Genomic DNA, 14,705 nt, shown 5'->3' on the forward strand with positions numbered 1-14,705 from the left:
GAGGCGATGGCAGCAGCAGTCTCTCTGCACCCTCAATGAGGATGGCAGCGGGGGGGTCTCTCCCAGACCGCCCAGGTCGAGGTGGTGCCTTGTGCTGCTGCAGGATGGCACCAGCAGCCCCAGTGAGACTGTGCTGGCCCTCCCAGCCAGGGCTCTTGCTGCTCAGGGCCTTCCATGCCTCCAGCTGATGACTTTCCCAGATTTTTTCAGCTTGGGGTAGAATTGCTGAGGCAGGTTTCCCCTCCTGGGCCACAGCATCCTCTTGCTCCTTGGAGGTCACCTGTGTTAAGAAATAGGTCTCTGCATTTACCGTCACACCAGGGATGTCCTGCCAACACAGTGCCTGCAGAGCAGCATGTTTCCCCTCCATAGTGCTGCCAACCTAGGCTGTCCTGCTGGAGGGCCTGCGTGCCCCAGCTCTGGTCTCCCACCCTGGGAGCACAGGCACAGAGAGGGAGAGCAGTTCTATAGGAGCAGAGGAAGCCCACAGTCCATGCTTCTGGGACTCCTGAATCCGTCCAGCGCCTTCCTCAGTGCTCAGCCCGGCCAGCACCTGCATGGTGAGAGCCCGTCCTGCTCAGCCCCAGCCTCCGCTGAGGCAGGAGGCTGGGGTGGAGGGGAGGGGTGTAGAGGAAGGTGAATGTGTGTGTGTTTGTAAATAGATCTACATATATATATATATACACATATATATATATAAATTTTCCCTTGTCCCTGGAGAGGGGCATTTGCTGCTGCTGTGTTCATTGATCAGGTTGGGCTTCCTGATGTGCCCACCTTTTCAAAATTTGCCTATAAATCCACCAGTATATGTAGTTCAAAGAGGAGCATTTCTGACTTTTATATCTAATATATGTTTAAAATATATATATATATAAAGAGAGAGCAGTGAATTTACAATAATAAAATGAAAATCAGCCAAGGGCGAGGCAGACTGTCCTTCCCCGCTGTACAGGACCGGGGTAATGAGCAGTTTTGGGGCCAGGGTCCTGCGGGTCTCAGGGAAGAGCCGGAGCCTCGGTTTCCGGCCGCTCGTGTCAGGCTGGTGAAGACGAGCGGGAGAGCCCCGTCCCGACCCGTCGGGGGTCCCCCGAACCCCCTGCCGCTGTCCCCGCCGGGGCGGAGCCGGGGCCGGGAAGCCCCGGGAGGCGGAGCCGGGCTGGGACTTTCCCGGGGCCGCGGCCGGGGCGAGGCGGCCGCGTTGGGGCTGAAGGTAAGAGGTGCGTGGGGGCCGTGCCGGGCGCTGCGGGGCCGGGGTGTCCCGGGACAGGCGGCGGGGATGGGCCGGGATGGGGCCGCTGTCCGGGATGCCGGTCCCCCGGGGGCCGGGGTGAGCGCGGCTGAGCCGTTTGGCTCTGCCGGGCAAAGGACAGGGCTGTTTGCTTCAGCGAGGAGAGCGTCTCAGCCGAAAGCACCCCTGTTCCTCCTGCCCGGCTCCGGCTCCGGGGGGTTGTACCCGCGGGGATGCTGAGCCGGGCTGCCGGTCGTGTACAGCAGCCTCCCCTGCTCTGCCGGAGCTGGGCTGAGCCCTGTCCGTGCTGGGGTGATGGGCACAGGTGTATCCTAAATCTCAGTGGAAAGGGAGCTGAACTGGTCGAGAGGTTTGAAGTTTCGGTGCCAAGCCAGCCCGTCCCTGCTGAGGGGTCTGCAGCAGCCAGCCCTGGGCAGCTCCTGGCCCCCCACTTGCCGTGGCAACCACACGGGTCCCTGGCTGCCTCTCAGCTGGCTCTGGGGCTGGGACAGGGGATGTTGGGAAGATACAGGCTGGAGAGAGATCTGGTGTCTTAGCATGGGGAGGAGAAAACAAGTCCCAGTGCTGGTGTTGACACCCATTTCCTTGCCAGTGGGGAAGTTACTTATTTTCCTGTTTCCATGTTGCCAGTGAATGCTGCCCCATCCTGCGGCTCTCCCTCCATATAGTGGGCACGGCTGGCTTGCTGCTTGGCCTAAGGGGAAGAGATCCGCACCCACATGCTCAGCTCTACCCCAAAAAGGAGCCACGAACACCAACATGGTAGTGATACCATGGCCATATTGGAAGCCAGGGAGAGTGAGAGACAGCAAACACCAGGCTGGAGCTGAGAGGGCTTTTCTGAGGTCACACATACAACTGGAGCTGATGGTTCATAACACAACAGCAAAGCAGCTGATTTACAGGCCCTAGAGGAGAAAACAGAAGATCAGTGGGTGGCTGGGGTTTGCCAAAACCGACTTGGTAACCACGATGGGAGTGAAGGCATTTACAGAGAGATACAAATGGCTTCGGTGCTCGAGAGCATGCTGTCAGGGAGGGGAAACCTTTGACAGTGATCAGGGAGAGGGGATTTCTCTCTGCTGCACTTGCAGGTCAAGGACTCAGTTTCCTGGAAGAGTCTCAGAACAAAGGTCCTGTGAATGCTGTGCAAGATGGACTCAGCAGCCTCTTACCAGACCCTTGCCAGTAGCTGGGACTCCTGGGATGGAGCAGAGCATAGGATTTGTGCAGAAAGCAAAGTCTGGTATTCAGGGTTATAATTTGTAGGCGTTAGCAGGCCTTGGGGGAAACAAAATGTGCAGGGAATAGTATGTTAGAGGAGCAGCCAGCTGGGAGGCTGGAACATGTCAGCTGTACACTAGGGCAGTTCAGAGCAGAGCCACACTCGTGCTGCCTCCCATGTATCTGGAAAGCCGTTTCCCATGGCTGCTGAACACTCCTGACACAGACAGACGTTTCCCTCCTTCCCGCAGGGCATTGGCTCTGCAAGTCAGCCAGCTGTCACGGGAGGAAAGAAAATAGCACCTGCATTACTAGGTCACGTTCAAGGAGCTGCAGGCATGGAAGAATGGCTTTAACTTGCAACGCTTGCGGGCGGCTGGCCCTTAATTGAAGCAGTTTGGCTGGCACGGGGAGGCTGTGCCATTCAGCAAGGGTGCCCGGGCAGTGCTGGGCCCTGCGGCAGGGAGCTGGTGCTGCTCTGGGCAGTGTGTCACAGTTGGGTTGCTGCTCTTTCCCCCTGTGCCCAGCAAGGCCTGGAGAATCCTTCCTGAGCCCTAGGAAGGTCTGAAGATAGGAAGGATTTAGCCCAGCAAAGGGAGGCTGCTGTGTGTGTGCAAGCCCAGGGTCCAGGGCAGACACACTGGGTACCACAGAGCAGGGGATGATACCGAAGGCAGGATGGGGAGATGGGTTTTTCTCTGAGATGTGTGGGGGATAAAAGCCTGAAGGACATAGCTGCTCAGCACAGGAGGCAGGACTTACCTCGCAAGCAGGTCTGAGGTTGCCTGAGGTTGCTTTTTCAGGAACAAGGAGAGGGGGACGATGCTCCAGCCCTGCTTGACAAGCAAGGTGGGCTTCCTCTCACACACGCTGTGCAAGTGTGCAGGCATATGGCCAGCAACTCCTGAGTGACCCAGAGCTGCGCAGGCTGGGGAGAGGGCAGCCACGACCCCATGACATACCTTAGTCATGCTGTTTGCTGCAACAAGTGGAAGTGTCCGGGGCAGCGATGAGTGAGCTGTGAAAACCCCTCTAGAGGGGTAGGGGCTGATGGCACTGGAGAAGGGGAGCTGTTCTGTTTGAAGAGTCACAGTCTGGTCTTCTCCAGCATCTTTGGGCCTGGGCGTCCCCAGCAAGGCTCAGTAGGTAGGGTTCAAGTTGGCTGTTCCCAGCACACTGAGGAAGGATGTTTGTCCCCTCCACCTCTCTGGGAAATCCATGCCAGCAGAGGAGGTGGCTGGCTGGTGGTGACAGGCTGAGGCTGCCCCAGGGGGAATCCGGACAGCAGGTAGTGCGTGCTGCTTCACACAGGCCAGTGGGGGCTTCTTGCTGTCCATGCTCGCAGGCTTTTGGAAGTCCCTGCAGAATGGCAGGAGCGAGGTCCCACCTCCTTTTGCAGTGCTGGATCTCCATCGTCACCCAGCTTGCAGCCCTTGCTGCACCTGCAGGTCCCCTGGACCCTATGTCCTGGGCTGCAATGCTGTCTGGGCTGCATCCTGCGGGCAGGCTGGGCAGGGGCTGCCAGAGCTCTGCTGGGCTCCCACAGCAGACCAGCCAGGAAAAACTTGGGGCCACAGGGCAGCCCCTTTGGAGGACTTGAGTGTCTGGAAAATCTCCTTGAAAAGGCTCTTTTCAACTTCTGAAGAATATGAGTCACGTACGGGTTGAACAATCCCCTTCCTTCCCCTCTTCTCCTACACACCCAAAATCCCCTGAGCACAATGTGCAGCAACTACTGATTCAGAAAGTCATGGTATGAGGGCACCCTGGAGTCAGATACTTTTTTTCTTTCCACTGCTTAGAGAGAAGAAATGTGGAGCAAGAGAGCATGCCTGGAGGCTCTGTTCTGATCCTGCCCTTTTGCTAAAAATCTCCAGTGGTTTTCCGTGGCCAGGCAGACCTTGACCCCAGTGGGACTCCCATCTGCATCAGTCCCGGCGATCAGAATGCTGGGGCTGGACAGGTTGCTGAGACCAGCCTCTTCCTCACCGGTGAGTAGGAGAGTACAGGCACTGTGGGTGGCAGAGAAGGAGCCTGGCTGCTGGTGGTGCCTTGCTGGGGTCGGTGCCTTTGCTGGGGTCGGCGGGGAGCATGCAGCGTCGAGAGATGCTGCCACGGGGGACTCTGGGGCTGCTGTTGACACTTTGAAACCAGGTACTTCCTAGTGGGAAAGAGGGAATGGGAACACGGATGGCAAACGCCTCCCTCAGGCCACCTCTGCAGGAAGGATGCAGGGGCTGTGGTCTAAGTGGAAACTGTGGCAGCCGTGGACTAGGAAGGCACTCCTTTGGGTGCTGGCAAGTGGTTGCCATGTGCCTGCTTCGGTCTGTAGAGTCCGGGACAGCTTCTCTCAGGCAGGGGGGAGACACTGGGCTTTGGGGCAGAGCTTTGGGTCCAGGGGCACTTGGAGAAGACAATCCATGTGCGGGAGGTGCATCATCAAGGTGAGATGATGCAGGATACGGACCTGGGGGCCCATGGAACTGCCACTAGGCTTTATGGCACGGTCTGGGTGGTTTCAGACGTACTGCGCTACAGGTCTCGTCGGGAAAGGGTGTGATGACGGTCAACGGGGACGCGGGACGGCGGCTGGGGACGGCGCGGGGCAAGCCCCTCCGTGCTCCCGGGGGAAAACTCGGGAACTTTGGGCGCTCCCGGCGTGCCAGGCAGCGCCCCAGCGAGAGCGGCCGGGGGAGGCGGGCGGGCGGCCGCCGGGATTTCCAGCCCGCCCGGAGCCCAAAGCCCAAAACTCCCGGGCGGCGGGGAGACGGCGCGTCCCACCGCCCCCGGGCCGGGCCGGGGGAGCCACCGACGGGCGCAAGGACAGCCATGCCCCGGGCCGTGCCGAGCCCAGCCCCGCTCCGGGCCGTGCCGGGCCCCGGGCCGTGCCGAGACGAGCCCCGGGACGCGGCCGTGCGGGGCGGGGCGGTGACGCGCGGTCCCGTCATTTCCCGGCTCGGCGGGGTTTCTAGGGACTTTCCGGAGCGGCGGTACCTTCCTGCCGCCGCCGGTCCCCGCTCACCCCCGCGCTCTCCCCGCAGGCCGGCGGCCGGCCCCGCGCAGACATGGACGAGCAGTTCCAGCCCGTGAGTGCGGCACCGACCGGCTCGGCCCCGGGGAGGGGGGAGTCTCTGCCTGGCCCCGGAGCTGGGCTGGGGGCAGTGCATGGGGTGGAAGATGGGGGTCTGTGGGTGCCTCCGGAGTGGGAGGTGGAGGTCTGTGTCTACCCCTAGAGTGGGCAGTGGGGGGTATGCAGGTGGCACTGGGGTGGGAGATTGAGGATCTGTGTCTGCCCGCAGGGTGGGAGATGGGAATCTGTGCCTGCCTCTGGGGTGGGTAAATGGGTTCTGCCCGTCTGCACCTGCCCACCCCTCTTCCCCAGGAGGGGAATCTGCGCCTGCCTCCCCCCACAACGTGGGCAATGCGGATCTGTGCAAAACTACCCCCCACCCCAGGGTTTGGAGATGGGGGTCCGTGTCTGCCTCCCAGGGCAGCTGGATGTTCCAGCCCCACACTCATCACGCTCATCTTCCCTCCCACCTCACAGTGCCTGGATGGGATTGACTATGGTGACTTTGATTTCACCTCCCACATGATGGAGCAGAAGGAGCCTCTGATGGAGACAGGTAAGGGCCCCTCTGGCTGTGCCCTCCCAAGGTACCGTACCGGGCTGCAGTGGGGTTTCCCACAGGCTGAGTCATGTCTTGTAGTTCCCAGCAGCACCATGGCCTGTGTCCCTGCTGGCCCCACTGTGGGCTGTATGGGAATCCCTGCCCCATGCCACCAAGACGGGGACTGTTCAGTCTGGCCCCACTGTTCAGTCTACCAGGGACCTGAGGTTGGGCTGTGATAGGTTCCCATGGGGTCCCCACTCCCCATGTGCCGGAGCATCCTTTGACCCTTCCCTCCTCTCCCTCTTCTCTGACTGCTGCTCCCAACTGGGCTATGACAGCACAGGGGCCAGGAGCCCTAAGCACCCCTATGGGGCAGGCAGGAGTCACCTCACCTTCAGCACTGTCCCCTTACCTCCAGCGTCCTTCCTGGGACCATGCACTTTGGTTATCCTGTGTTTCTCACTGGTGCTTTGGTAATCCTATGTTTCTCCCTTCTCTGTCCTCCAGTGGAAGGTCCCTATCTTGTCATCATTGAGCAGCCAAAGCAGGTAAGGATGTCTCCCAGGTAAGGGTAGGCATAGTTGTCATCCCCTGCTCTCATGGCATCAGGTGTGGGCCACCCTTGGCTGATCCCCTCTTTTCCTCCACAGAGGGGGTTCCGGTTTCGGTACGGCTGTGAGGGCCCTTCACATGGGGGGCTGCCAGGAGCATCCAGCGAGAAGGGGCGCAAGACCTATCCCACTGTCAAGGTGAGCGCTGTCCTGAGGAGGGGAGTGTCTTTGGCTGGTGTGTGCGAGCACCAGGAGGGTGCCTTGAAGAAAGGACGTGACCTGTGTATTGAGCTCTGCAAGTCTGCTGGTGCTGGAGGGGTGCGACAGCTGCAGCAGGATGAGTGGTGGCTGTGGAGCGGGACAGCAGGGATTTGCAGTCCTGTAGGCTTTGGGGATAATGCATCTGACTGTCATCTCCTTTCTCCCTGCAGATCTGCAACTACACTGGGATGGCCCGGATCGAGGTGGACCTGGTGACGCACAGTGACCCTCCCCGTGTGCATGCCCACAGCCTGGTGGGCAAGCAGTGCAACGAGGCTGGCAACTGTGTCGCGATCGTGGGACCCAAAGACATGACAGCTCAGTATGTGTGGAGGGAGACGGGGGGTGGCCTCTTGCATCCAGGAGCTGGGTTTGCTGAATGGGGCCAGGAGTGGGTTTAGACAAGGTCATCACTACAGCTCTGTTCCCTCAGCATTTTGCCCAGCTCTGAGTCCAGCACGTGCAGGTTGTTTTGGGTTTCTGTCCTCGGGGTTGCAGCTCCTCAGCTTTGCAGATTACTTCTGTAGCCAGCCTGAGTCCCCGAGTTATTCTGTAAGTGCTGGTGGGTGGCTCCTTGCCCAGGCAGCTGCTGAGGCAAGAGCAGGCAAGCTCCTGGCTGCTCGAGTGGCCGTGTGCCCTGACACTGCTGGCCCGGCAGCCTGATTTGGAGAAGAAGGTGTTTCCCCTGGATCTTCTGCTGGAGCAGGACGGGAGGGGCCAGAGCTGCATGCACTTTACGTTGCCTATGAAGTTTCTTATAGTTCTTGTAAATCTAGCCCTGGTTGCTGGCTCAGCCTGGTCCCACCTGCATCCCTCTGGCCTCCAGCCAGCCTGGTCCTCCCTTTTGGGCTTGTCACCTGTGGGAGCCTGGAGTTTCCCAGCCACCTCTTTTCTAGGCTCCTTCCCTCCCCTCTGCAGTTGCTTCTCTTTGCCCTGCACACGTTGAGCCCTTGCTGCCCCCAGCAGCCCCACTTTATGCTTTGGTCAGCTCCTTCCCTTCAGCACGCAGGGGCCTGTGTGCCCTTCAGGCAAGCAGCTCCCTGGCAGGGGCTCTCAAGATCCCAGCGGAATCACTTTCTCCTCCAGGTTCAGCAACCTGGGTGTGCTCCATGTCACCAAGAAGAACATGATGGAGATAATGAAGGAAAAGCTGAAACAGCAAAAGATGCGTAACAGGAGCCATCAGCTGACAGGTGAGGGCAGCCTGGGGGCTCAGTGTGACCCAGTGCCCCAGGAGGAGTGGGGACCTGCTGTGGGTAACGGCTGAGGTGCTGGTGGGGGACAGGCAGGGGAACCTGGAGCTCCGTTCCCTTGCTTAGCTTAATGGCATCTCTCCCTGCCCTGGCAGAAGCGGAGCTGCGTGAAATCGAGCTGGAGGCGAAGGAGCTGAAGAAGGTGATGGACCTGAGCATCGTGCGATTGCGCTTCACTGCCTATCTCCGCGACAGCAGCGGGAACTTCTCTCTGCCTCTCCAGCCTGTCATCTCTGACCCCATCCATGACAGCAGTGAGCATGGGGCTGGCCTGGGGAGGGGACAGGGCAGGATGGGGCAAGAAGGTGAGGAATGCTCTGTCTGCCATGGCAGCTCCCAGCACCTCTTTTTGCTCTGCAGAGTCCCCAGGAGCTTCCAACCTGAAAATCTCGCGGATGGATAAGACGGCAGGCTCAGTGCGGGGAGGAGATGAGGTCTACTTGCTGTGCGATAAAGTTCAGAAAGGTAAAAGCCATTCCCTCCAGCTGAAACCTTCCAGAGAGGCTGTGGCAGGAGGGACAGGGGGCCCCAGGATGGCCAGGGTTCCTTGTCCCTGCAGCCTGGCTGGGACAGGGCGACAGGCATTGCCAGCTCTGCTTCTTTCCCCAGATGACATCGAGGTGCGTTTCTATGAGGATGACGAGAATGGCTGGCAGGCCTTCGGGGACTTCTCCCCCACTGACGTGCACAAGCAGGTACAGGCGAGGTGGGGGCATCCTGCCATGCCCTGAGCCAGCTGGTTGCCCTGCAGGGTGTGGAAGCCTCGTCCCTGGCTCTAGGGATGAGCAGGACCCCATGTCCATTTTTCCTGCCCACAGTACGCCATCGTCTTCCGCACGCCCCCCTACCACAAGCCCAAGATCGACCGTCCTGTCACCGTCTTCCTGCAGCTGAAGCGGAAGCGGGGGGGTGACGTGAGCGACTCCAAGCAGTTCACCTACTACCCCGTGGTGGAAGGTGGGCACCCCCCGGGCAGCCCGGCGTGACCCCCGCTGCCGGGGCTGCCCCTCACCCCACTGCCCTTTTCTCCCCACAGATAAGGAAGAAGTGGAGAGGAAGCGCAAGAAAGTCCTGCCTCAGTTTCCCCAGCACTTTGGCGGGGGCTCGCACATGGGGGGTGCTGGTGGGGGGGCCGGGGGCTTTGGCTCTGGAGGAGGTGAGTGGGGACCTCTCTTCCCCCTCCCCATTTGGGTAGCCATGGCCTGGCCCTGGGGGCTCCCTGCTCACCTCCAGTCTCACCCTTCCTCCCTTGCTACACAGGTGGGAACCTCAGCTTCCCATACTCCCCTGGGCTGGCCTACAACAGTATCTACTCGCCCGGCCCCCACCCTGTGGGGGGCTACCAGGGGGGCGTACAGATGAAGGGCCCCGAGGCAGAGGGGCCTGGGAGTGACAGGCAGGTGCCTGCGGAGAGCACGTACTGCAGGGAGCTGCAGCAGCATGGTAGGCTGGGCTGGAGGGAGAGCTGGGGGACATCGTTCGGGAGAGGGGGCAAGGATTGGGGACCTTTTGGGGCTGGGTGCCTCTCTCCTCTGCACCCAGGGGAATGCAGCAGGGTGGATGTAGCTGCCACTCCCAGGGGTGATGTCCTGCTTTGCCCCCCAGCCCAGCTGTGCCAGCTGTGGATGCTGGCGCTGGCCCGTCGCAATGCCCATGCCCTGCTCGACTACTCGGTCACTGCTGACCCTCGCATGCTGCTGGCGGTCCAGAGGCACCTGGCTGCATCGCAGGATGAGAACGGAGACACGTGAGTGCACAGAGGTTTCAGGGGGAGAGTGATGAAGCCTTGTTGGCCATCAGAGCTGTTTTGGGGACACTAGGGGCTGGGAGGTGACAGGGGAGACCTAGAGAGGCATGGAGCCAAGCCAGGGGCCACCCCCACTCTCCCTGCAGGCCCTTGCACCTTGCCATTATCCATGAGCAGACGGCTGTAATCAAGCAGCTGATCGAGGTCATCGTTGGCATCCCCACCCAGCAGATCGTCAACATCTCCAACAACCTGCAGCAGGTACACGTTTCTCAGGACAGCTGCTTGCTCTCTACCTGGGGCTCCTTCTCATTTCCTGATCCCAGGGGTTCCCGTTGCTGCTCCTGCTGAGGAGAAGCTGCAGGGCTGAGCATGGTGCAGTCATGCTGGTAAGCATGGTGGTGCAGGACTCAGCTCCTCTTGTGAGCGCTGCTGAGAGGGTGCTGCTGTCCCACAGACGCCGTTGCATCTGGCAGTCATCACCAAGCAGCCCCAAGTGGTCCAGCTCCTGCTGCAAGCCCGCGCTGACCCCACCTTGCTGGACCGCTACGGCAATTCCCTGTTGCACCTGGCGCTCCAGGCTGGCGATGAAGAGATGCTGAGGACACTGCTGTCACATCTGGGCTCGGCTGCCCCTTACCTGCTCTGCTTGCCCAATTTCCATGGTGAGTGGAGCTGGGAGATGATGGGCAAGTACCTGATGGTGTTATTGGGGGCTCAGCTGGAGGGCTGCTGAGCCTCTCCGCTATTGCAGGCCTCCTGCCTGTGCACTTGGCCGTGAAGGCAAAGAGTTTGGCCTGCCTGGACCTGCTGGTCAAGAAGGGAGCGGATGTGAATGCAGTGGAGAGGCAGGGTGGGAGGACGCCCCTGCACCTGGCTGTGGAGATGGAGAACCTGAACATGGCCACCCACCTGGTGAAGAAGGTATGGAGAGCTGATGGCTGTGGGATGGGGCACAGCCTCTCAGAGGACCCTGGCAGAAGTAGGGTGTCCCCTGTGATATTAGGGTGATGGGGTGGGAAGGGCAGTGCCCAGAAAGACCATCCTCATGGCCTTGCACCTTTCTCCATAGCTGGGAGCAGATGTCACCAGCCGGACCTTTGCTGGGAACACCCCCTTGCACCTTGCTGCTGGCCTGGGCTCGCCTACACTCACCAAACTGCTCCTCAAGGCTGGTAAGGTGCTGCCTTCCCTCTTCTCCTTTGGCTTCCTCACAGCCCCAGCTGCCTGTACTGGGAGGTGGCTGGGCACAGGGCAGACCCCTGGGCCGACCTTCACTTTTAGGGGCTCTGTCCACCTTTCCTGACAGGAGCAGATGTGCTGTGTGAGAACGACGAGCCTGTGAGCCCATCCTCATCAGAGGCCAGCAGTGACACGGACGCTGACACTGAGGAGCAAGAGCTGGCCATGGACCTGGGGGAGCCATCCCCAGCTGTGGAGTGTGGCACCAACCCCGAGCCCCCTGCACAGGGGCATAGGCAGGCAGGGCACAGGCAGCGCCGCTGCCACATGCCCCTGGACCTGACTCGGAGCCAGAAGGTGTGTGGTGTGGTGGAAAAAATTCCCTGGGATCATTTCCCTTAGGGCCACAGCAGGGAAGGAGCAGAGCTCCAGGAGATGCTCCTGCGGGGATGCTGATGTCCCTCTGTGTCCTGTGGGGAGGTGGGGGAGCATTGGCTGGTGCTGTAGGGGATGCTGACATCCATGCACCTGTCTGCAGGTGCGGGAGATCCTGCTGCAGGCCTCCAAGCAGGGCCCTGAGGCAGAACTGCCCGCTGCCCCCCAGCCAGGTGAGCAACCCCTCTACCCTGACAGTGCTGCGCCTGGGCAGCAGAGCACCCTGCTGGCAAGGATGGGCAGTGTGTGATGGAGGCATCTCCTGTGCAGGGAAGGTCCTGTCGCTGGACAGCGAGGTGGTGCAAGGGCTGGAGCAGCTGCTGAACCAGGACTGCAGCGGGTCGGACTGGATTGAGCTGGCCAAACGCCTGGGGCTCTGCAGCCTGGTGGAGACCTACAAGGACACCCCCTCACCCAGTATCAGCCTACTGCGCAGTTACGAGGTCAGTGCCTGGCTGGGGTGCCCCTGTCACCCATGTCTGTCCTGCCCCCAGCCCTACTCAGTGCCCTGTCTCTGCAGCTGGCAGGGGGCAGCCTGGGTGGACTGCTGGAGGCACTGGACTCCATGGGGCTCCGCAAGGCTGTGAAGATGCTCCACAAAACCGAGGCACTGGAAAAGCTGCAGAGCACAGGTATGGGGAGCGGGGAGCTGGTGGGGGTGTTACTCCTTCCCCCCTGACCCCATGTCGCTGACAGCACCCGGGGCTTGCTTTGCAGAGCTGAAGGAAGACAGCGCCTATGGCAGTGAGTCAGTGGAGGAGGAGCAGGCGCCCGTGCTGGCCCTGAAGCCAGGGCCAGGGAGTGAGGTGCCTCACAGCCAGCAGCCGCAGGTGCACTGAGGGGCCGGCGGCCCCCACACCCACCAGCAAGGGGCTGCATGCCCCCTCACTCTGCCCATGCAAGTGCCTTCTGGACCTGTGGCCCAGCTGTCTGGACTTGGGGGGACAGGACACAGCCGGCTCCCACCACTCTGCTCTTATTTAATGGTCCCGCTTCTGAATAAAGGGACACAGTTTCCAATGGCCTTTGCCCTCCCTCTCTCCAGCCCCACCCTGAGCAGGCAGGGTGCTGACACCTCTGAGCCCTGTCTGGGAGTTCGGCAGCAAGGAGGCAGCTGCCCCCCGCTCCTCACCATCCTGGGGCTGTCCCCAAGCAGGGGAGAAACCACAGCACACACAAGAAGTGAAGAGCAAGTTTTACTTCAGTACTGAGAGAAGAAGCTGTACAAAGGTTTTTCTCCCCCCAAGCCACCTGGGGCGAGGGAGGAGTTTTTTTTTCCTGTGTTATTTTATTTCTCCTTTTTTTTTTTTTCTTTTTCAATAGACTCAAAAGAGCAGAATAAAAATTTTGACACATTCGCAAAGTCAGTGCTGAAACCAGCCAGGTCCCAGGCAGCCGCGAACAGAGCCTGTTGACAGCCTACACCTGCAGCCCTTCTGCTGTCCCCAGACTCCTCCCTGTGCACCCTGGGCACTCTGTGCCGTGTTCCACCACTGGACAAGCATCCTCCCGCCCCCGCTGGGGCTGCCCCAGCCTGCCCCTCATCTTGGAGAGGAGGGAGCCTGTGGCCAACGAAGGTGCCACACCACCATTGCTGCAACATGAGGACCTCACAGTGCTGCGGACAGGGCTTTGCCTCCAAGGCCCCGGCCATGCTTTGGAGAAGCAGCATGGGAAGGAAAGCCAGCTCTAGGCTGTGGCAGTCTGATAGGGCAGCAAAGAGCCCCCAGGCAACCCTGGTTTTGGGGTTCACCTCTCCCCCTCACGCAGGAGTACTTACACACTGCTGCCCAACACACCTTGGGTACGATGCTCACACCCAGGCAGCATAAACAGGGCTGGCTGAGGCTGCTGCGGGGCAGGTCACAAATAAGCCATGAACGGAGCAATGGGTGCTGCTATCCCAAGGCCACCACCTGGGTGCTGTCTCTCTTTTGAAGGGTTGCTGGTGCCAAAGCGGGGCTGGGATGCAGGCAGCAGCACACGCAGGCGCCCATGCTCAACTTGCTGCAGGGGGCAGGCAGTTGTCCCCCCCGAGTCCATGTAAAAATCTCTTCCCCCCCAGAATGCAGTGCCTACAGGACATGGCTGGGTTTGTGGTTTTCTTTTTTTAAAACAGTTCCCAAAAAGCATCAAAAGTAGCCCCCAAAAAAACTCCCTCGTGGTCAGCTCAATCTGGTACTAAAAAGTGCAAAACTGTATCACAAAAACCGTTCAAAAGTTGTAAGAAAGCGGGGAGGGTGCAGAGGTGGCAAGGAGGTGGCCAGGTGCCATCACCCTGGCTCCTCTGGCCACCAGCCCCAGGAGAGGTGACAGGCCAGGGCTGGCCCCCTCCTGTCTGCCCCCTATGGCACAACGGAGCTGAAGGAGAAGCGGTCGCTGGCTTTGTTTTGCTGCATTTTTGTCTTTTTTTTTTTTTTTTTTTTTTTTTTACCACTGAAGAATGGAGACCAGTGCGTGGGGTTGGGTGGTTCTCCCTCCCCAGGGCAGGGGGACTGGGTCCTGCAGCCAAGCACAGGACAAGGAGGGGCAGGAACAAGTCTGATGGGGTTGACGATGCAGGCAACTCCTGCGGGCAAGGACCAGGGACTGTCCTGCTCTGTCACCGTCTCTGGTGGAGGGGCTGCAGCCATGCCTGGCTGGTCCTGGCAGCCAGGGAAGGGCTGTCACCCCCTGGCTTGTGCCGCAGACAGACGGACTCATGCAGGGTCTCGGCAGGTACGTGACCTCCACCCTGGCGTGGGGCGGGGCAGGAACCGAGCTGCAGCGCGGGTGGCTGATGCCCCTCACTTACAACTTCTGGGGGTGGCCGGGGGGCTGGCGGCTGGCGCGCTCCGAGACGTTGCGCTTCACCTTGGTGGCCGTGCCAGAGGACTCTGCATTGAGCGAGGGGCTGGACCGAGATTTTTTCAGGCCATCATCGTCCCCATCAGCTGTGTCAAAGAGGGTGGACTCGAACGCTGCCAGGTCCTCAGAGCCAGCCTTCAGCTTGGCCCGCAGCAGCATGGCATAGGTGCCATAGCGGGATTTCTAGGGGGCAAGAGCAGCAGAGAGAAGGGTGGAGAAGCTGGCCGCAGTCCCGTCAGCCAGCATCTCAGCATGGGTGTGATGGTTGTGGTCCCTCCACCCCAGCCAGCATTCAAGGGCCAGGGAGGGATGCTCATGGTCCCTTCCCCCAATACTGGA

General features: G+C 60.3%; 2 protein-coding genes across 2 annotated transcripts in view; one reads left to right on the forward strand and one right to left on the reverse strand.

Annotated features, from left to right (window-relative positions):
* The first annotated feature begins 4,210 nt into the window (after positions 1–4,210).
* Positions 4,211–12,611, forward strand: NFKB2 (nuclear factor kappa B subunit 2). Its single transcript, XM_080347605.1, has 23 exons — positions 4,211–4,467; positions 5,518–5,562; positions 6,024–6,102; positions 6,598–6,638; positions 6,741–6,839; positions 7,073–7,224; positions 7,989–8,095; positions 8,251–8,409; positions 8,516–8,620; positions 8,765–8,850; positions 8,974–9,112; positions 9,192–9,311; positions 9,416–9,598; positions 9,761–9,902; positions 10,049–10,163; positions 10,360–10,567; positions 10,657–10,826; positions 10,975–11,077; positions 11,212–11,441; positions 11,623–11,692; positions 11,790–11,962; positions 12,040–12,151; positions 12,237–12,611. Exons 1-23 carry the CDS (start codon positions 4,423–4,425, stop codon positions 12,356–12,358), a joined length of 2,805 nt encoding a protein of 934 aa, XP_080203731.1. The 5' UTR covers positions 4,211–4,422; the 3' UTR covers positions 12,359–12,611.
* A 1,698-nt stretch (positions 12,612–14,309) lies between these two features.
* Positions 14,310–14,705, reverse strand: part of PSD (pleckstrin and Sec7 domain containing) — a gene marked incomplete at both ends in the record, with an annotated part of 33,702 nt that continues 33,306 nt past the window's right edge. Inside the window, one exon of the mRNA XM_080347735.1 lies at positions 14,310–14,549. Coding sequence (XP_080203861.1) covers positions 14,310–14,549 — 240 coding nt within the window. The remainder of the gene's footprint in view (positions 14,550–14,705) is intronic.

This window comes from Nesoenas mayeri (genome assembly GCF_963082525.1).
Source record: "Nesoenas mayeri genome assembly, chromosome: 7".
In the NCBI taxonomy this organism is placed as follows: domain Eukaryota; kingdom Metazoa; phylum Chordata; class Aves; order Columbiformes; family Columbidae; genus Nesoenas; species Nesoenas mayeri.